At 42.3% G+C, this 22,784-nt stretch overlaps 1 protein-coding gene across 6 annotated transcripts in view; it reads left to right on the forward strand.

The window, feature by feature from the left end:
- Positions 1–4,242: 4,242 nt before the first annotated feature.
- The window catches only part of DLGAP1 (DLG associated protein 1), a 322,151-nt gene continuing 303,609 nt past the window's right edge, over positions 4,243–22,784 (forward strand). The window contains exon 1 of one of the 6 annotated variants that reach the window (XM_027088554.1): positions 4,243–5,260. In XM_027088554.1, coding sequence (XP_026944355.1) covers positions 4,304–5,260 — 957 coding nt within the window. In that variant the 5' untranslated portion in view covers positions 4,243–4,303. Of the gene's footprint in view, positions 5,261–9,826; positions 9,975–10,349; positions 10,450–22,784 lie in introns of those variants that run through there. The other 5 variants (XM_027088553.1, XM_027088560.1, XM_027088555.1 and 2 more) reach the window with 5 other exon arrangements.

Raw genomic sequence — 22,784 nt, forward strand, 5'->3', positions numbered from 1 at the left:
AGTTCTTGCTGGATTTTTTCGCTTTAGTCATCATCTGGACAGCAGTGCTTCTGCTGCAGGTGTGAGAGCTCTGTAAAAAGCGGTACATCTCACACTCAGAGCTCATCTCACAGTAGCCAAGATAGCCAACATATTTTCCAAGCCAACCATCAGGACATGTCATCTGATGGTAAAATCGAACTTGGGAGGATCACAAAACATAATTTTGAAGTCATAGTGAACAAGGAAAAAGGAGAGATGATCACCGTCGTCATAGAAACCCTTACGAAGGCACGTTGACTCACACTTCCCACCCTGGCTCAGAGAGGAAGGTACAAAAGAGAATTTCGCTTTCTATTTTCAGAAATGTTTTACGGCCACTTAAAACCTTCTTCTGGAGCTAGCAGCTTCATTTTCCAAGAATGTGGAAGGTAACAAGAATTGTTCTTTACCTTCCTTCATGTCTAGGTCACGTCTCTCTGAGCACGTCATAAGCCCTTTGGCCATTAGGGATTTGCTGGTTGCATTTGGTTGTCTGCAGCAGCAAACGCTGAGCCTTGCAAGGGGGGGACGCTCAGTTAATTCTTCCCGGGATGGTGTTAGTCACACCACGGGCTGCAACAAGTGATGTCCACGGTTGCCACTTACGAACGTGAATTAGGAGAGGGAAAAAAGGAAGTGACAGAAAGAAGTAGGCTGGGAGGGGAGTTCATGAGTAACAAAAGAAGAAAATAAAGAATGAGGGGAATAAACATATGGACACCAAAGGGGGAAAGGGGGGTGGGATGAATTGGGAGATTCGGATTGACATATACACACTACGATATATAAAATAGATAACTAATGAGAACCTACTGTATAGCACAGGGAACTTTGCTTAATGCTCTGTGGTGACCTAAACGGGAAGGAAATCCAAAAAACAGGGGATATATGTATACACATAGCTGATTCACTTCGTTGTATGGCAGAAACTAACACAACATTGTAAAGCAACCATACCCCAATTTAAGAAGAAAAAAGAATAAAAGGCGGAAGAGCAGGACGTCGATGGTAGGTGCCACAGCTATTATTTAGCCATTGAGGGTTTTAGATCATCTGCCCCCCTCACCAGGAAGTCACTGAATGTGTTGCTTTAATTTATAATCACAAATTAATCTATTTTCCTTTTTCAAAGACGAGAGAGTAGAAGAGACGTAAGATTTTCCCTAGAAAGGGCCAGGGTATTAAGTCATTTATCTGGCCTTAGCCAGAAAGTTAGATGGAGCATTTAGAAATGTTTATGATTATTTATTGCCCTTTTTTCATGACCTTATTTGCCTATATCACAGAGAAAAAGATCAAGATTTCAATATCCTTTTAAAAATATTGAGTAAAGAAGGACCAAAGTTAACTTACTTATTCTTGACGTAATTTATTACTCTCTATGAAAATATAAGTGCTTGCCACTAGGCTGAAAATAGCCCACTTAAATTGCAGTAAAAATCACACTGTGCATGTTTAACTTACAAAAATGATCATCAGTTACATCATTTAACAAATTTATCATTAATGGCCTTAAAAACCCTCTTTGTTTGCTCTGCGTGTCCTCAGGCAACATCATCTTACATGAAATGCCATTCACAGATTAAAGATAATTACATAAATATTGAATACATGATCTCAAATAATCTTCAACATTTTGGAGTAAATATGTATAATTCATGTTTTCAGCTCTTGCCAGCTCCACATTTAGCAAAAAAAATCCACCCAAGACCTAGAAGCTTCAGAAGGAAAGGTTGAAGCATTATTTCATATTATTTTATGTATTGAGATACAGGTAATCATAAAACTTAGTACGTGACCATAATCCAACTGGTTTGCTATTTTTGTCTTTTATTTTTAAGTCTATATTTAAAAGGCAAAAATGTCTTCAATGGGACCTGTTTTATCCAGAGAAACTTTCTCATGCAATGGATTTTTCCACCTAAATTAGTTTGTGCCACAGTTTTGCTGAAAACATGTATTTAATCTTTCTGGATCCCTCTTTGCCACAGCCTACTCTTGGTATCGTAACTTCATACAAAGTGGTCCCAAGGTATTTTATGCTAAAATTTCCTTTATATTAGTGTCCTCAGTGGGCAAGTTTTGATTTACAGGTTCTTCCTGAACCACAGGTATCATGAGTCCTGCTTTTCCTTTTTGTCTCTTCAGGTGTCATTTTCTTTCTCTCCTTCAAACAGTTTGTCCTCAGTCTAGACATCCTGTAGTCAGCAGGCCAGGCAAACTCCCAGATTTTAACTCCAAGGCAGGGAGAACTTTGAGAGGTGAGATATTCATTGGTGGGTCGTGGAGAGGCAGAAGTGGAAGGCTAATGGGTAGCAAAAGGCACATTCACCTGTATGCCTCCTGCCTCACCTTGAAAACCACTGGTCCCTAAAATGCCTGAGAGATGGTCCCTTCCTTCCTTCCTTGGCCCTTCCCTTGTCACACAGTCCTGTTCTCACTCAGTAGATGTGACTTGAACCACAGGATGGACCACCCTGGGAAATTTTGCATTCATGCGTTAATTCACTGACTAAATGCTTTACTGAGTTCCCACCACCAGCCAAGCACTTTGCTGGCCACTGGATGCGAAAAACATAGTCTCTACCCTCAAGAAGCTCCTAATTTAGTAGACTAACCAAGTTCAAAAGATTCCAGCGATTAAAACCTCCCATCAGTTTTCCCGAGCAATTAATCCAGAAACTGAGAGACGAGGAGGAGAAAAGGAGCTTCATAAAAGTTGCTTAGAGATTTTCGTCAGGAGCTCCCACACACAGTATGTCCCATGGAACAGACGAGTCCTGACCCCACAAAACGCCGTGGTTTTCTTCATTAGGCCACATGTGGGTGTTTCATTCTGTTTTTTTAATTAAACCAATTATCTCTCCCCATCTGAATATCTGAAATGACGTTTGTGATATGTTTGGAAAGTCACATTGGCTTTTCCGGACAGCTCTCCATATGACAATTTCTGTATTGTGGGAAGTTTAAAAAAAAAAAAAATCTGGCTGTCAGGAGAACTGCATTCAACTACTGAAGAACTCTCTCTGTTAGAGTCCAAAGAAAGTACTCTGCCCGGTAGAACAGCAGCCTCTGGTACGAAAGAGCGGGGAAGGCTTGGAATGACCTGATTTCCCACAGGTGGATCTGTAGGGCGTCCTTCTCTCCCAGGCAGACATGACCCTTAGGTTCAGGCCCTTCATGTCCTCAGGAACATTTCAAGAGCCTTTCCTTTGGCCATCTTGCCATCACTTGTAAATATTTACCAGAAACTTTTAAACCAGCAAAAGGAGATGCCCTGTTATTCACATTAGCCAATTCAAGCTTATTTGTTCTTCATCAGCTCTCAGTTTGTTGACAGGAACCTCTTAATTCTCTGATGACAGAAATACACGGGCAGATTTTCTCTACAGCTCTGATTTATTTGTCACACCATTAGTTTTTCCAACTCTAATTACCACGGTGGGATTGTTTGCTGTAATTGTTACCACGGAATTCTAATGGGAAAGTATGTGACAGAAGATACAGAGATATATCCTTAAGTTATAAGGTGCCAGTAGCCTCTTTTATTTATGTTTTTCACTCACATTTATGGGGTGCTTACTGTGTGTCTATGTGGCCCACAAGGTACAAGGTAGGGAGATGTAAAGGATGTAATGGTGGGAGATGTAAAGGATGTAATGGTGGCTAAGAGGTAAGCTAGCCTCAGGGAGCTTGAGCTAGCAGGGAAAGCACAAGACAAAGCATTCCAGAGGAGCTGGAGAGTGTGCAGTAGATGCCCTGCGAGCACAGAGGGGAACTAATTCTCTCTGCAGGGGGCGGATCAGCAAAAGCTTCCCAGATTAAGTGAGCCCTTCCGGTCTGCTAGCTCCACGATCAACATACGGTTAAGAATAAAAGGAGAGCAGCAGGGGAAAGATACAGTTATTGGAATCCTGGAGGGAGGGGCAGTTTTTCTCCCAAGTCACTTAAAAATAGTTCAGCATTTCTATACGTTCTTTTCCGGGTTTACGAGTTTTCACCCCTACTGTCTCTCCTATAGGACTGGCATGGGCTTTCCCGGCCTACAGAGGTAACAGGGCTTTTCCAACAATGCATTAAAGCTGCTTTTAGGGAGAGTCATGAGTTCTGCCAGAAAACCAACTCAGTAGCAGACACACGTGGAAAGAGAGCAACATCTACTGACCAAGTGAAGCGTTAACCATTGTCCCCCTCTCCTTCATTCCCCCAGGTCCTTGCGGGAGACGGGTCTGGAACCTAACCACCGGGTGTCCATGACCCCCGTGGTTGCGCCCCATCAGCGATGAAAGGGTTATCGGGCAGCCGCAGCCATCACCACGGAGTCACCTGCGATTCGGGCTGTGACTCGCTGTCGCACCACGCAGACCGCAAGCCATACCTGCTGAGCCCCGTGGAGCACCACCCGGCCGACCACCCCTACTACACTCAGCGTACCTCCTTCCAGGCCGAGTGCGTGGGCCCCTTCAGCGACCCGCTGGCCAGCAGCACCTTCCCGCGCCGGCACTACACCTCGCAGCAGGAGCTGAAGGACGAGTGCGCCCTGGTGCCTCGCACCCTGGCCACCAAGGCCAACCGCATCCCCGCCAACCTCCTGGACCAGTTTGAGAGGCAGCTGCCTCTCAACAGGGATGGCTACCACACATTGCAGTACAAGCGCACGGCCGTGGAGCACCGCAGCGATAGCCCCGGCCGCATCCGCCACCTGGTCCACTCGGTCCAGAAACTCTTCACCAAATCGCACTCCCTGGAGGGGCCGTCCAAGGGCAGCGTCAACGGGGGCAAGGCCAGCCCCGACGAGACGCAGACCGTGAGGTACGGCAAGCGCAGCAAGAGCAAGGAGCGCCGCCCCGAGCCCAAGCCCCGCAACAACGCTTCCCCGGGCTGGTGGAGCTCCGAAGACAACCTCGACGGCGACATGTGCATCTACCACGCCCCCTCGGGCGTGATGACCATGGGCAGGTGCCCCGACCGCTCGGCCTCCCAGTACTTCATGGAGGCCTACAACACCATCAGCGAGCAGGCTGTGAAGGCCTCCCGGAGTAACAACGATGTCAAGTGCACCACCTGTGCCAACCTGCCCGTCACCCTAGACGCACCGCTGCTGAAGAAGAGCGCCTGGTCCTCCACGCTGACCGTGAGTCGAGCCCGAGAGGTTTACCAGAAAGCCTCGGTTAACATGGACCAGGCCATGGTGAAGTCAGAGTCGTGTCAACAGGAACGTTCCTGCCAGTACCTTCAGGTACCATTTATGTGGAGGGATGGATGCTTACGTGTTGTACCTGCTGATTGTGTGGTATTTCCTCCTGGGTCCTAGTCTTGGCTCTACTATGAATTGCCTATATGAACCTGAGCGAATTACTTAGCATTTCTGGGGCGGAGGGCTCCTGTCAGGAAACAAGCCTGCTAGCAACCTCATCCAGTTATCTTGAGATACTAGATATAAAAGTGCTTTGAAAAGCACGCCCACCTAAAGGCAAGAAGTTATTAATGTTTTGTGTTCCTCTTTTGTCTGAAGGATCGTGGGATAGGGAGGAGAGAAAAGGGGAGTTTACACAGAATTTTAAAATAAATCCACCTTTTTACAAAAGTCAACAATGATCTTTGGAATTCTGGAAAGAGTTTAATTAGATCTATTCAGTTTTTAAAAATTATTATTATTATTTTAAATTCTGTCTGAAGCTATTAGTTTGGAAAAATTAATCTACCTCTTCACCACAGCAATTTTCATACCACCACCAACACTAATCACACTCCCCAGAGCACAGGGAGTCGGGGTGATGCCCTACGCCCTGAGGAGGTGGAGATGGAGACAGTCTGGGGACCTGACAGGCACAGCTCCAGAGACCCAGGGCAACAGAGAAGAGGAGGAAAAGAAGGGGAAGCATCTGCACAATAAAATACAATTAGTGTCAGAATGTAAATCCCACACACGTACAGACCCAAGGCCGCTCCTCCCCTTCCAGGGTCTCCTATTTTTCCTACTGTCCTCCAATCCACTTAAAACAGATTTCACCTGGATAATAATATCAGGGGAAGAGTCTTTTTCTTCCCTACCTCCTCCTTCTAGTATTGTCATTTTTCCCAAGACACAACCTTCCATAAGAGGGATCCTCATAGTTTTCCTTTTCAAAGTGTCTTTCTCTGCCCTCCCTTGCTATCCTCATCTTTTTAAAAAAGGTTTCACTGAACTATAAAATCATGACATAATCATTTCCCACTCTTAAGAATAAATGCAAGAGAAAAAGTCTTCCACCAAGACATTCATCTTGTTGCTCTCTTTGGATTTCTTCTGACAAAGCTGACTCCCTTGGGAATGCCTCCACCAAGCCCTGAACATATTGCAGTCACTGGACAGTCAATGGCAGTCACTGGACAAGGACAGTGCCAGAGCCCATTCCCAGAGTTCAGAAGAGGCCAGTACTGTGTGGATAGTTTTCACAAACAACACAGTATTTCCTACTGAAGGTGGCATCGTTTAATTTACTGTAAGCTTGTTACATGTGTTAATTAAGTCATCAAGAACCACTAACAGAATTTTAGAGCTAAAGGGATCATCTAATCCAACCTTTTCATCCATTTAGCATGTAAAAATCTAGACTCAAAGAAAGGGAAAGGCCTAGTGGGTCATACTGTTAGTATGTGGCAGAGGTAGGGCCAGAACCCAAGTCTCTTAACTTATAGAAAAGACCAATACAAGGGTTACAACTGAAAGCTTTAGCAATTCTTTAAGCACATAAATCTCATCCACTATTGAGAATAAAGTATTTTGATAAAATATCTGTCTTGAAGAAAGGATGTGTAATGAGATAGAAAACCTAGGATACATTTTTGTCTATGAAGGTTTTGTGACTAGCGGCAAAAACAAAACATTCAATTTTTTAAAAAAAACTTGAACTTTAATAAGTAGTGATGAGATTGGATAAGAAATATCTAATTTAAAAGGATACTGTACCTGGATCTAGGACCAGCCTTTGTTAGTAACAAAATGCTTTCATGATACTAGCATAATTGCCTGCTTCCTACCTTAAGTTCATTTTCCTTTCCTTTTTATAACCTTTTTGAAGTTAAAAGCTCAAGTAGTGGTGAAAAGTGGAAGGATAAGGAAAGGAAGAAGGAAAATGATATTAACTGAAAATCTACTATGTACCAGATACTGCAGCAAACATTTTCACATTTGTTATTTCATTTAATCCTCATAATAGTCCTGAGAGCTACAGATAATAACTCTCAGTTTTTGCAAGAGAGGAAACCGAGGCTTAGAAATATCGAGTGACGTAATGCTATGTGGCCAGTAAGTTGTAGAACTGAGTTTTAGACTTAGATCTATCTGATGCAAAATAGCTCTTTCCAAAACACCCCAGCACAACTCCGGAATCAAGGACATGAAATGGTGAGCAAGGAGGAAAACAAATCTTTAAAGTAAACGTATTATTATTCAAGTTCTTTAGTAAAATAAGAATGAAAGCTTGAAGATTTAAGTATGGGATTTAGTATAGTAGCATTATTGGATCTCATAAAGATTTGGAAATTCTATTTTCAAATTGTTTGCCTTCTTTTACGCTAGTTTTTTTTTTTTAACATCTTTATTGGAGTATAATTGCTTTACAATGTTGTGTTAGTTTCTGCTTTATAACAAAGTGAATCAGCTATACGTATACATATATCCCCATATCCCCTCCCTCTTGCGTCTCCCTCCCACCTCCCTATCCCACCCCTCTAGGTGGTCACAAAGCACCAAGCTGATCTCCCTGTGCTATGAGGCTGCTTCCCACTTAAGCTAGTTGTTTTTAATGAAATATTTGAGGCTTACAGAAAGATATCAAGAAAAAAATAAATACCCACTTATACATCACCCAGCTAGAGAAATAAAACATTAATTACAATGGATCACACAGGTACCCTCCTCAATCCCATTTCCTTCCCTTCCTCCCGAGAGTAATAGCTAATCTGACTTGATACCAGAAGCACCTTTGTCTTTAATTCTGGAGTTACTGAAAGACTGAAAAAATTGTAATATTTTCTGTTCTTCATTGAGCAATAATTAACTCTAAGACATGCTAGTTCAACACTTGAAATATAAACTGAGCTCCAAGTCATGTCTTCTTTAGCAAATATTGACATTTATTGAGCTCCTATTCTGTGCAAGACTTTCAAACTGAAAAAAAAATCCTGTATTTCAAAGTGGGGACATAGTATGTTTAATAAATAAACTAAATGTAGAGCAGTGTGTGCTTCCCAACCAGTGCGCTGAGATGAAGAGCTCGTATAAAGAAAGGGAGGAAGAAGCTGGACATTCACAAGGGGAGAAAGAAGATGGGAGACTCCTAAGAACTGGACGTCCTTCCAGCTCTCTTCTTGCTTTATAGGGAAGGGAGAATCTATGTCCTGCAGAAGCTCGCCTTAGGAAGATAGGTTTAGCCAGTCCCTGTCAGCTCCTATAGAATAATTTCATTTATAAGCTCATTCTTAGAAGCAAATTTGGGAACAAATAGGTTCTTTTTTTTTTTCCAGTTGTATTGCTTTAATTATCAACTAATATTGAAACTGGATGTACAAAAGTGTTTGATTTCAATGTCACAAAGTTTAGTGGACAAAGCATTGAACTTTAAATAAGAGGGTCTATGTTTTAGTTCCTATTTGCCGCTAACTAGTTGGTGATCACTCACTAATGATAGGGCTTAGAACCATCATTTCAGCTCTCCGGGTCTCCTTCTTCTACTATAAAGTAAGGCACTTGGTCAAGAAGGCCTGGGATCTCAGTCCACATCTTCAAACTCCTAAGTTACATATGCAGAGCACTAATTAGAGCCATTTTCAAGAGTTGTAAAGCCTGGAGCTACCATTTAATACATGTTTAAAGTAGATGCTTTTCCGATGTCATCTAATTTGCTCTCTGAAACTCTATGAGGTATTTTATAGTTGAAGAAGCTGAGATTTAGTAAATTAGATTAAGTCACTTGCCCAAGGATACACAGCTAGTACATGGCAACACAGAGAGTCAAACCTGATTTGTCTGCCTTCAAAGCCTGGATGTCTCCATTTACACCTGATCCCTACCCCTTCCAAATATAAAACAGAGGGAGGAAGCGACATATCCTATATACCTATTATGTTCCAGAAGTCATACAACAGCTCAGTTAGTACCCAAAACACCTTTGTAAAATTAGTATTACTATTTACTCCAATTTTATGGATGACAAAACTGAGGCACAAAAGCTGAAATCATTTGTCCAAGAACTCACGGATAGTCACTGGGAGAGCTAAAACTTGACTGTGGGTCTGAGTCTGTAATGTGCTTCAGAAATAGAAATAAATGCATTTTTTTCGTTTTAATATTTGTTTTATTCTGTAGCAAATGTATGCATTCATTTGACCTCCTCTGGGTGCACACAGTTAAGAATGCATGTCCATGAAATGTGACCCATCTCAGATGAGCAATGGAATGGCTGGAATGTCCCGAGTTTAATTTGACTGAGCATAGGTTAATATTCACCAATACTGGAATTCTAAATACTGAAAAGTTCTGATCTGCTCTTTGTAGAATTATCACTTAGAAATCATTTAACTTAGGCCATTGTCACGATTATACAGAACATGAGACGTCTGTAGGTACTGGGTCTCCGTCTGACATTGATTTAAAAATAAAATACTGTAGCTTGAAATCATTGCAAGTTCCAGTTAATACAGTCAATTGGTGAGATGTGCTTCCTCACAAGCTGTTTGTAGTTAGTTTTAAAAGACTCCCTTTTTTTTTTTTTTCCCAATATTGTTATTTTTAAATGTCAAGAATCAGATGTCTGCTGTTTAGAACTACTGTACCGCTGCCAGTGACTTTCTGTATCAGGATTTGGAGCAGAGACATGGATTTGAAGACATTGAAAGTGTTTAATTCTCAGTTGAGATGTGGTTGGCTTTTGTATATTTGGAATAGAGCATTTATGGCACACCTCAGGGTAAGTGCTCATCGTTAAGTAAAATAAAATAGGAAGGGGGTCAAAGGAGTCAAGGGGGTTTTGGTTGTTGATATGTTTTCGCTTTAAGAAAGCAGGATTCTTGGTTCCGTATATGCCTCTTTATGTAAAGTGAGAGTTGAGTGACTGGCATAATAAGCTATTCAGAAGAGCAAGATTTTAGATCTCCAACTGTTAGCCTTAAAAAAAAAAAATCCCTTCAAATGCGTGTATTTTGCATTCATCCAGCAGCAGACACAGGAAAAAGGAAACAAAGCTCTTCGGTAAAAGTAGAGAGAGAGAGAGACACAGAGAGAGAGGGAGAGAGAGGGAGAGAGAGAGCGCGCGCACAAGACGGACAAGAAAGCAGGCACCCTCAGAGATGCAATTTTAGGAGAGCAAAATGATCGACCTTTTTAAGGCTGAGTGGGTTTCTTCAGTTTGTGTGCAGGTTTCAAGAAATGGAAGGACTGACCAGGTCTGAGTACAACTCTTTTATTACTTTGTATTTGGTGATAGCGTGTTGTTTGTTTAGGTGGGAGGGGTTTTTTTGTGGGGGGGGGGGGGGGGGTTTTTTTTTTTTTTTTTTTTTTTTATAATTTGGGGGGGGAGAGTTAATGTTGTAAGGTGGGGTGTTTTTTTTTGGGGGGGGGGGGGGGAGTTTTTGTTATTTTATTTTTTTCTCTAAATAATGGCTAGCACAACTGAAAGGGCTAAAATCTGATGTGTGTACAGATGGTAAGAAAACAGGTAGAGACATCAGATACCTACACATCTGTGTCTGCAAGAGGCTGCGTAGAATCTTTAATTGACAGAGGATCTAAGGTGCTGGATGCCATGAGAGGACATTGTGCGTCTTAATGGTTGAAATGTGATCCGTTGTTTTCCATGGCAAGAATCCTGAATGCTTACTGTTCCTTTGCAAAAGTAAAATTTCTGGATGGTTTGCGTTTCTGTGGATTTTCTTGTGGCTTTTTTTCCCCTGTTGGTTAAATAAGACTCCACAAAAGATCACTGAAGAATCATTCATAACAAGCATGAACCCAGAGTTATTTTTTCAATGCAGGTACAACTATTTTTCAAAATTTTGTTCAAAATTATGTCAGCCTTTGCCCAGTGGGGTTTTCTTTCCCCAGCTGAGGTTTTCCTTCCTCTTATTTTAGAACAATTTAAATGATGTTAAATCAGTTTTTAAAAAACTACTTTATGTGAAATGTGTGACAGTGCTGAGCAGTTCTGCTAGTGACTTTGGTTACTGTGATGTTTCCTTGCTGCCTTTTATAAAAAAAAAAAGTTAACCACATTGACGATTTTCTTTATTTTCAATTTAAATTGCCTTAATAATCCGGCAAAAAGTGTCAAGATTCTTGAATCTATTTCCTGTTTGGCTTGTACAATCTTCTCTCTATTTTTTCCCTGATATCTTAGTAGAGATGTCCCTCTTTCTTAATAGAAAAATGAGGTTACTTCTGCCTGATCCTACTTTGAATGTAGAATCAGTGATTCTGGTAATTCTCTCTCTGATTCTCTATAATTCTCTCTGTTACTCAGATCCCAGTATTGGGCAGGGGAGACAATTGGCAAAATATTCTGAGAAAGCAGGGGTCCAGAAAGAGTCAGCGGTAGTAAAAGAAAGATGAAACATCCTTCCTGAAAGTTGTTAAACTTTATTATTCTTGGTCTGCAGTTTCATTATGCTAAAGACATTTTCAGCTATACCAAAAGTGCTTGGTTAGCCCCAATCAAAGGTTTCATGGCACAGACTTTCAGATCCCACAGAGTCCAATCTACTCATGGAAGGTATAGCATTGCTTAGCACAGAGTAAAAAAAGAAAAACCAGCTTTGGATCACTTAGTGGCCAGTGGACTTTATCTCCTCTTTTTCCATTCTCCTTAGAGGACAGTTTGCTTGGTTGAAAATTAAATACAAGAGCCCAGGGTAAATATTTACCATTCAGTAAAGAAGCATTCACCCATAATCTCTGGTCCATTTGAGATCATGCCTTTACATGACCTAACACAGACGTGATTTGTGAATGGTAGAACACATTGGTTTTTTGCTTACGGTTTTATAGGGGTCACTAAAATATATATGCAGTATGGCCAGCTGGCTTTGACTCGGTGGTTAGACTAGGTTTTTTACCATTTTAGTTTTAAATTCAAAAGCAACAACCTCTCCTGGTGGATTACGGTGCTCATTGGTGAGTTGAATCATGGAAAAATCCCATCTTTATTATTCCAAACAGCTGAAATCAGAAACTTCATATGGTTCAAACTGTAGTACCTCTAACAGTCAGATTTTTTTCTGTCATTTGCCAGGATAGCTTGGTAGAGAAAAAAAAACTTGGCCTTTTCAGGTCAAATCAGGTTACTATTACTGAAATCCATAAGGAGTTATAAGACCTTACTATGATTTATGTTACTCGTTTGAAACTTTGAATCCGTACGTTTTCCTGTTGGATAAAAATAACATGCATTTGGGACTTCACAACAACGGTTCACTTATCTGCTTCTAAAAACCATCTCGCCTCATCCCCAACCAGCAGGCTGTGTCCCTAGCTGCCATTAGGAACACATTAGGACACAGGGAAAAATCGTTTTACTCAAGTTTTGTAAATGCATATTTAAGTGTTTTAATAAATTCTTGGACAGAAACCACGGTAACGGGGGGGGGGGCTTTAATTTTTTTCAGTGAATGATTTATTCTCCTTCAGCCCAATCCTGTTTGTAATTAAAAGGTAAAGATAAAGAGCTAATTACTGTTAAACAATTAGCGAAGGTAAAGGAGGGAATAGAGTGTAAGGAGAGGCCCACCAGCTCATTCCTTCATTTGCCGTGACCAATTTCTTACTTATATTGTTTAACACTTTTATTTCTTGGGGAACACTCATATGACCAAGGAATGACCTCTTCTGGTTCTCTGATCTTTTAAGTTTAATATAAACGATTATCTTGTAAAAAAAAAAATTGGTTTTTTCCATCTGTTAAAGGTTAGCAATATTCCCTGCCTTGTTTCCATTTCTAAAATAGACTTCTAATTACACTCACAAAATGGGCTTTCTAGGTAAGTATACCTTTTCTTTCATGTACATTGCCACTCTTCTCTATCAGTTGGAGCTTCTACTCCTTGTTCTCCCAGAATTTGGAAACTTCCTACAAAATTCAGGCTTGTGCTATCACAGAGCTGTCGAGGAAGCAGTTACGTGGAGTCTAGAGTTACTGTATGTTGTACGCATGTGTCCAGGTCCATATATACACGTTACATCTGCACAGGCATTCCTGTACCCGTACTTCTAAAATATGCATTTATACTTATGCTTTCTTTGACATCTGATTCATGACGTAAGATCTATTTCAAACGTACCATTTCACAAAGTCCATGAAAGAAGAATGACTATAAAGTGGGGAAACAGACTTTTCATAGATCCTGCTAAAAAAACACCTTGCCTTGCTTTTAAAGTGATTATTTTAAATCTCAGACCACTAGTATGAACCAGCTAGGGGGGGTCCTGCTTCCTTAGTGTAAGGATCAATTCCTTTCAAACAAAGAGACATCGGACAACAATGAAAGGAAATGACTTCTGTTCCTCTCATTTTTTTTAACCACTGTTAATTATATACTTGCAGGATTGTCAAACTCCTCGCTGATTACACTCTCCAAGTCTCTCAAACTTTAAGGTGTGTAATTAAAGAAGCAGGCAGGCTTTATTTTCTGTTTTTCAGAAAAATGATGGTTTCAGCGTTCCTGAACCTCCTCATTGCAAGGCCATCCGCGATACCTTCTCATTCACAAACTCTTCCCTGGAAGGTGGGCGTAGCATCTTTCCACCTACCTATTTCTCACCTAATAATCCCCTTACAGAACAACTGTTTGAGATTATTTAGTCCAACCTACTCTCTCTAAAAGTGGGAAAAATAAACCCTAAGGAAATACCTTGACTGACAAAGGTGAGTCATCTCATCAGTGGCAGGCTGAGACTAGCACACTAACTGCCCAGCTACAGCCCCGTTCTTTTTCCCACTATGTCTTTCACATCTATGAAAACTTTTAAGGCTCTTTTCAAAGACGAACTCATCCTTTCTTACTCCATCCATTTAAGGCAGTGGGGTCAAGGTACAAGGAGGCAAAGAACTGATCTGAAAATGAGATTTGAAGCATGGTTTTGGCTTAAAAGGTTCACAAGAGATGAAGACAGTTGTTAACGAAATAATGACCTGAAGTTCGTAATTCTGGGGTTACAAATGGCAGGGTACGATTTTTAACTTCTAAGTAAAAGAAATGGGTCTGTTTCTCCTGTTATCCCTGTCGATCCCTCCTGCATCCCAATGGTTTTATTATAAGGAAACCCTGTACCGACGGAGGACAAAGTGAGCAAAATTGCTCCAAGTTCGGGTGTGTAATCTCTAGTCATTACACTCAGAGCCCTGGGACTGGATTGTGAGGATGACATACTTCTTTCTGGCATCTTCCACTATCTTGGCAGCCAGCTCCTCTCACCTCTCACCTCACTTTCCTAGGATAAAAATTATTAACATAGCTGTAACCATATTTTTCAAAGCAGTGTGTGTGTGTGTGTGTGTGTGTAATATGTGACACATAGGACATGCTATATTGGGATAATGGGAACAAATATATTAAATCAGGGTAAGTCTAGAAAATGTGAAACAAATAATGCATAGGAGATATCAAGGGCTACAGGTTGATCTCTTGGTTATTGCTTTTGAAATTCAAAAGTGAGAACATAGAAGATCTAGCTCTAAAGTTGAAAATGCTGTATGAAACGTTATATAGTGGCATCCGTGAGGGTAAAAATGGAGCACAATGATACTACACTCGTCTGCATGTGTAGTCATATCTGTGTGTGGCCGCTTGCTCTATCATTGAATATTTAGGGCAATAGTTCCTTAACTTTGTGTGTGCAAGAACCGCCTTGAGGGTGTCTATAAAATGAGGATTTGTGGCATCGATCCAAGAGATTCTGATTCTGTAGATCGGGGATGAGTCCAGTACAGAGATCAGTGTAAGGACCGCACTTGAACCTGATGCTAGGGAGCTATCAGACTAGATTCATACCTGTATTTACTGAAGGGGGCAGTAGAGTCTAACAGATGAGAACATTGGCTTTCCTATCACTACTGACCTCCCACATGGCTTTGGGCTCCCTCTACTTAGTACTTCCATTTCTATATCCGCAAAATGGGCATAATGATATGACTCTTGTGTTTGTTAAGGTCTCCAAAATATTTCATTTCAAATTTGGGAAGGAAGTAAAAACTATAACGTGAAATGTTTTGAGTTACAAATCCTCAGATGTTAGCGTGCTTCACTGCTTCTTCACGTGTTTCATGTACCACTTTTTCTGTCACATTTTGCTTGATCGAACTTTCGTTACACCAAGGTTAGCCTGAACACATCCGATTCTGGGAAAGGAAAGCAGTCTCCCAATGTCGGGTGACAAGTCTTCATCACAATGTAGATTTAAGGCTTCCTCACCCCCTGTGCCAACTAAACACATAAAGCTTTTGTCTGCAGATGAAAAGATCACAAAGGGTCAATCTTCCGATAGCTCAGCTTCTGTGCGTCAGGTTTCCCCCCACGGCTCGATATTTGCTAATGGAACACAATTTTTCTGGCCTCCTCAAGCTTTCGTGTGTGTTCAGACAAAACCTGCTTTTGTTTTCAGATCCTAAGTCTGTCAAGACCTGCTGCCTTATTCCAGGCAGCTTTGGTAAGTCCACAGGGCAAGTCTAATTAAGAGCAACAGCCATGGGGCTATCCACTCACCTCCTTTCTTGGGTCTCTGTTGAGTGTTTCTACCAAGGCAGCTTCAAGGCGTGGGAGTTCTTCCACCGCTGCTGGCGGATGACAATAGGCCCTTGTCCATCACTCTTTTTTGCTCCTGTCTAAAGTCCCTGATCACTCCTGTTCACTCTCAGACGCCAGCCCCATCACAGGCCACCTGCTGGCCCCGGCTGTACTACAGACATCAGTCTGACTGGCGGCCCCCAGCAGTAAATACATACAGAGAGACGCCCCTTTTAAGTCCCTGAAAGGATCCCGACTACTTGTAATCCTTGGATAATTCATTTTTTTCTTCTTCTTCTTCTTCTCTCCTAACTAGTAGAAGTTCAGCTGGCTTTTCGGTAACTCAGGGGGTGTCAGTGCAAGTAACTGTCATTTGTTTGCAAATGAACCTGAGCTTTCTGAAAATGATTCCCCTGTAAAATCTTCCCCCCGTCACACTCCTCCAGGCTTCTCGTGGATTTGACAGTTTCCTGTTCTCCCACCTCTTGGAAGTATTTCATGGCACGCTGAGCAGACACTTTTAGTCAAAAACGCCTATAGATAGCTGATTTTCCTGCTTGCTGCCTTCTCTCTAAGGCTTTCACAAAGGAGGTGAACAAAGCCACTAGAAACAAGAACTCTCTGTGACGGCTGTGCGGTGACGCTTATGAAAAATCCGATCTACAGGCCATCAATTACCGTGCGGGTCCCTTTGCCATATTTGACTTAGGCAATCACTGCCCAGTAAGAGAAACATTTTATTTCACGCCAGCTGACCTCATGAGCTGAACGATCAATCAAAAATGTCTCAGATGAGCTTTCCTGCTTTTTTAAAAACGTTTATTTTGACTTTCACGCTGCTTTAAAAAAAAAAAAAAATCCCAAAGCCAACAGCTGTTTCTTAGATTCTATTGGTAAATCTAGGTGACCAATTCCTATGGCTATTCTGTGATAGGAAATGTGAAACTACTTCCACGTTCCTCCTCCAGACTGGCCTTGCTTATAGAGTTTCACTGTCTGGCCTGTCTTTGCTCTGTCTCCTATGTCACCCATCATCAGCTCCCCCAAATCTCCCAGGGTGGTGTCATGGAACTCCCTGGAAGACTGCACTCAGCTAGGCAAGGCCATAATACCAGCCTTCACTGACCTCACTGAAATGACCCTTAGAAATCAGACACATGACATTAATTATACTCGTTCCCTTCCTCCACACCTTACTGAGCAAAGGAGAATTGGGCTTAGCTATTTTATTATATAATTTGGAATTCTATAATTCTATTATAGAATTTGGAAACTCTCCCAAAACCATGTTTACAGCTGAGGAAACTGAGGCCTGGAGAGATTAACCAGCATCCCCTTGGCTCTTCGGTTGTAGAGAGGGGGGTGGGTGTCTTCCTCAGTCCTCTCACCCCACCTGTTAGCGGTCCTCTATCATGGAGCATGAGATCGTCATTGATCTTGGTGTTCTGTCTACTCAAGAAGTTCTGTCACCAGCCCTGCTCCCTGCTTTTTCCACTCTAGGCACTGGGTCTAATGTGGTTTTGGTTTAGTCTGTTGCTAAGGTTTCTAGAAAGTACATCTCGTTAAGGCTTTCCTCTTCGTGAACTGAACACGCACAGTCAACACAAGTATGGGAAAGAACTTCAAAGGACAGTTAGCTCAGTGCTTTTGACATTTTTAACCATGGAATTCCTTGTTCATACAAAGCAGAATATATTAAACAGAAAGCAGTCCCCACTCTGTATTCATGGGTTCTGCAGATGGAAAATATTAGAAAAATAAATAAATTTCAGAAAGTTCCAAAACGGAAGCTTGAATTTGCCTTGTGCCAGCAGCTATTTCCATAGCATTTCCATTGCATTTACAACTATTTTCAGAGCATTTACCCTGTATTAGGTATTATAAGTAATCTAGAGATGATTTAAAGTACACGAAGATATGCATAGGTTATATGCAAATACTGCACCATTTCAAAGAAGGGACTTGAGCATCCTGGGTACCAAGAGATGACTGCAGTGCTCACACTGAAGCAAGACTAGGAGAATTCAAATCCAAATCCCCTTCCCTCCCATCCACTGCCCTGCATCCAAGTTTCCCTGAAGGGGGGTGGGGGGGCTTCTAAAGCACAGTCTGAAATTTGTTGCCCATTCCTTAAGCGGATCTTAGCTAAGGAAGAGTTTAATGATTGGTGGGGGCGCGGGAGGAGACACAGGGATGGGAGGGACCAGGATGGGGCAGAGGAGGGGAGTCTGTATCCACTCTTGATAAACCAACTCTTGACAAGTCAGAAAAATCAGAAAACCCTGATGAAGTCCAAAAGATGTCAGTTAACTGTCCCAAGCTTGGTAAATTGAATCGGCAGCTCTCCCAGGCTGCAGTCCAGCTGCCCTGTCTTTCCTGAAAACGACAACTGATCATGGGTGCCGAGAGTTCCTGATTGGCTCACAGTATGAAAGCACTTCCTGACTCCAACAGACAAGGTCTTATGTCACCTTCATTCCTTTTCCTCAGCTGTGACCCAGAGAGAGGGACTGACTTTTCTATGAGCAGGCAGGCCTTTCAGCCCCAGGCCAGTGCTCAGCCTGTACACCATACTGAACACTTCCCCATCTTCATCACACGCTTGATGTGCTTACATGGGGTAATGAACGATGGCAATAATAATAAGTCAATGATGAAGGAGAAGAAGGAGAAAAAAGGGAGAAAAAGAAGGACTATAATTTACTGAGAAATTTCAATAGGCCTATGCTTAACATATATTGTCCCTATTTCTGAAAGTTGCTAGGGTAGCGGTTCACACCCTCATTTTATACAAAATGGAGGTAATTAATTTGCCCAAGATTATATTGCTGGTAAGTGACAGAATGGAGATTTAAACCTTGATCCGTCTGATTCCACAACCTGTTCACTTCCCATCGTACCATGCTGCCTCTGCTTGGTAAATATTCCCTCTGATCTTTTCCTGACGAATTGTTTCTCAATGAGAGTTTATTTTAATGACAATTTTTTAAATGATTAACTATAATTAAAAAACAGATTCTACCTCTATGATTAGGTGTAGTTTGGAAAGTGGCCATGTTAGAAAGTAACATATGAGATTCATTTGCAAAGTCAGATGTATAATGTAAATTGGAGTAGAACAGTATCATTCCATATAACTGGAAAATTACATCTCAGCCTATGAAAGAACCATCACTCAAAGCTGTTGTGCTTATTCTCTTTTCAATGAGAAACAATACAGTTTATCCCTTGAGACTGCCAACCTGATTGTAGTTATAATATTATTAAAACACCATAAGGTTATGTCCCAATTAGAACTGTCTGCCCATTTAATATCCTTTGCTTGTATTAATTTGGGGATGTTTTCTTCTACAAGAATTAACTTCGCTGAAACGCTGAGGAAGGAAACGAGGAATCCCCAAACCCAATTTCTCTATAACAGTGTGACTTTATACTTTTGTCCTATGGGGATACCAGATAGTTATCTCCAAGGCATGTTTTGAGCCAGAATTCTGCTGGGTGCGTGAGCTCCACACATCCCAAATTGTTAACTAAATATTTGGGGAGTTCACAAACTTTACTATTCGTTAAAATTATCACAGGTCCAAAGGAAAAGATATGTTTCCCTAAAGGTCAACCTTTAGAATGCTTCTTAATTACTTATATAACTGAATCAAGTAAGCCATGTAATTAATACCCAGTGCAGAGGACTCACGTGTATCAGTTGAAGGTGGCCGGGGGCTACAGATATCCAATAAATAGTGCTGTTAGGGAATGTTAGCAGAGTTTAAACTAAATTTCTATAATAGATCATACAGAACACTCAGGCTTTTGAAATCCATCAGGATAAAAGGTACCATACTCAGTTATGAATCTGGAAGGCGTGGAGAACTTAATATCCTACTTTTCAGCTCACGTTGGACTTTTCCTCATGTACATGTCTCTTATCACAGAGAATTCAGTGTTCTAGCAAGCCCTTATTTAATGCCCTCCCCCTTTGCTTAAGCCCAGATGAAGTTCGTTTAAAGCAATGGATACAGTCTTAATGTTTCCACAGCCTCCACTTTCTCTTGGTTCAATATTTTATAAAATATCCCCACGCCTAAGAAGGAAATGTTAATTATTCACTTCACAGGGACAGGTAAGTAACTAAGAAATGAAAGAACTCACTAAAATTAAACAAGGCCAGTTTCATCTCATTGATGTTTCTGAACACTGTACTTCTCAGAGCCAACCAGCGATGATTTCACCCAACTGTCATAATATGTAGTCTCTTCGCGTTACCTACATCGTGAGTGTATAATGAAAAATTCTGTTAAATCATTTACGAGGACAGCCTTCTCAACATCTTTCATTCAACCAAGATTCATTTAGCACCTGTCTGACCCACACTGAACTCTGGGAGAGGTGACTGCATAAACGTGGGAAAGGGAAAGACCAGTGTGGGGAAAGGCAACCAGGCTTCCCGCCCCGGAGGCAGTGGGGCTGCCCAGGCCCTGAGAAGAAATCCGCGCAGACAGCAAACCTGCTGTGGGGAAACCATCCTAGCGTCCACGTAGCATCGTGTGCTCGTCCAGCAGCAGGCCGGTAGGATGGGACCCCCACACTGTGCCCCCAGAGAACTGAGATGCCGCTGGGGCACCCATAGTTCACAGGCACGAGAAGAGCGGAGGGACAGCAAATCGGGAGAGAACCCCAGGGAATAACAGATGGGCTTATCACACCAAAACCCAACTGTATCCCCAGCTCATACCCCTGAGGGGGCAACTGTTAGGTAGGAAGATATTTCCTAACAAAGCCGTCGGATCCCAAGCAAGGTGAAGACCTTCTCGTTATTAAAAATATGTAACGAGAGGCTGGCTGAACATGTCAGGGACAGAGCGAAGGAAATTTCCCTATTTGGGGAAATGAGGGCAGGTGGCCCCCAGGGTTCCTTTCAAATCAAAAAGTCTCAGCACACAGTGCTGTGCAATATGGTAGCCACCAGCCACGTGTGGCTATTTAAATTTACATTAATTCAAGTGAAATAAAAGGAAAGATTCAGCCCCTCGGTCACCATAGCCACATTTCTAGTACTCAGTAGTCACATGTGACTGGCGTTTACCATATTGAACAACAAAGATATAAAACCTGCCCGTCACTACAGAAAGTTCTAGTGGACTGCGTGGTTCTAGCTGTTTCTTGTCTATTTTAATATATTGAGTTCTAGTAGATTTGGGCTTTGCCCCAAGAAGGTAACATCGTGTTGTGATGTCCCAGTGCTTAGAGGTGTCAGAACCAGGTGGCGCCCGGGTGAGAGCTGCCGTGGGAATGCCTGTTTTCCGCCACCTACTCACGACAATGGCATCAAATAAACCACTTCACCACTCATATCTTCTAGTTCTTCCTTTAGAAAAATATCTTGCCGAGTTATTGTGAAGAGTAAATTCTTTAAAGTACCTAGCGTTCAAAAAGCACAACTAACTTTTGACTAGAAACACAAGAACGAGCCTGGGATTTTGCCCAGATTCTCACCCACCATTTTTCAGGACTTGCCATGCCCGGGGCCTTGCTCTGGGCGCAGAACGCGCAGTGTTTCCCTGGATCTTCCCATCCGCCCCGGCGCTGGCCCCTCCAAGGAGCCTGCTCAGCTCCCACTCTGTCTTCTGTACCCGACTGACCATGAGCTGCCCGGGCAGTACCCAGCACAGCACTTCCATTCACACTCTGAGCTTTGGGCCGAAGCTCTCGCTCGGACAGTAACCCTCACGTGTGATTCTCATTTATGAAAGAGGGCTGCCAAAATTTTCTCCTACTCACAGTGATTTGTAAATTACAATGTTGTGGCACCTCTGGGAGCTGCCGGTGGGTGCCAGTGGATTCAGAAGTTGGCGATGCATGGTATTATCTGCTACAGCCAGCCGCACGGCTGGTGCCAATCAGACGGGCCCCCCTCCCCCGACAACAGGTACCGTTTGCACGTTACCTGAGGCACTCCCGCATCCCTCACCTTCTCCTGCCTTTGACCAAATGGCAAGAGCTTTCTAGAGAGGCCCTTGGAGTATTCACTACGGGTTATTTGGGGGCAGTGTTTACTTCAGCCTTATTCACTGAGAAGAGTGGGCACCTTCCTGCTGCCCATGAAAAAAATCAATGTACCAATGGATGGGTGTCAATGAGAGACTTAGCACACCATTCTGAGTTGGAAATAAGAGTCACCTGCTTAGATAAGAGGCAGTAATCTCATGGACTAATAACCAGCATGTACGTTGTAGTCTTCTGTTTTAACGTAACCGGTATTACCAAAAACATGCCGTCTGGCCACATTTGTTTACTTTCCAAACGTCAAAAGCCGTATTTTCTCACATTGTTCTCTGAAACCAAGTGTTCTTTGGCCAACTTTGAGGACTAGAAAGAGATTGCTTCAGCCCCACAAGCCAGAAAAATGCCATTGGTGGCAGGCCAGTTGGAAAGCTTGCTTTCCAGAATAGGCCTTTCTAGAAAAGCTTACAAGCCAGGGCTCCCTAATACAGACCCTCAGAGGAAGAGGGTTTCCAGGCCTGGAGCATCTTGGGAAGGTTACTTATGATGCCGGGGCTGCCCAGAAGCAGAAGTGACGAGCTTGCACATCTGACTGACTTTGGAAGTAACCCTACCTTGAGAAGACCGTTGGATGGGGTGGAGGAGAACTCAGATGCAGGAAGGCAGGGCACACCCATCCACCTAATTCAGTGCTCTTAGCCTGTGACTGTGGACAGATAGGACATGTAGTCCCCAAGAATGGCCTCTAGGGGGTCGTGAACTCGTGAATTTAACAGTTGAGGAGGGGGTTGTTTGTGTTCATCCTGTTCTGGAGAAAAGTCCTTAGCTTTTAGCATGTCCCCAAAAGACATAAAGGGCTACTAACAAGTTTAAATTATGATATCCTTAAAATTAGCTAGCTTTTCCCCCAGATGATCCAGCAATCCCACTCCTGGGCATAAATCTGGAGAAAAACGTAATTCAAAAAGACACACACACCCCAATGTTCACAGCAGCACTGTTTACAA

Source organism: Aethalodelphis obliquidens, unplaced genomic scaffold, assembly GCF_003676395.1.
Source record: "Aethalodelphis obliquidens isolate GAN/ISIS:26980383/991018 unplaced genomic scaffold, ASM367639v1 scaffold63, whole genome shotgun sequence".
Taxonomy (NCBI): domain Eukaryota; kingdom Metazoa; phylum Chordata; class Mammalia; order Artiodactyla; family Delphinidae; genus Aethalodelphis; species Aethalodelphis obliquidens.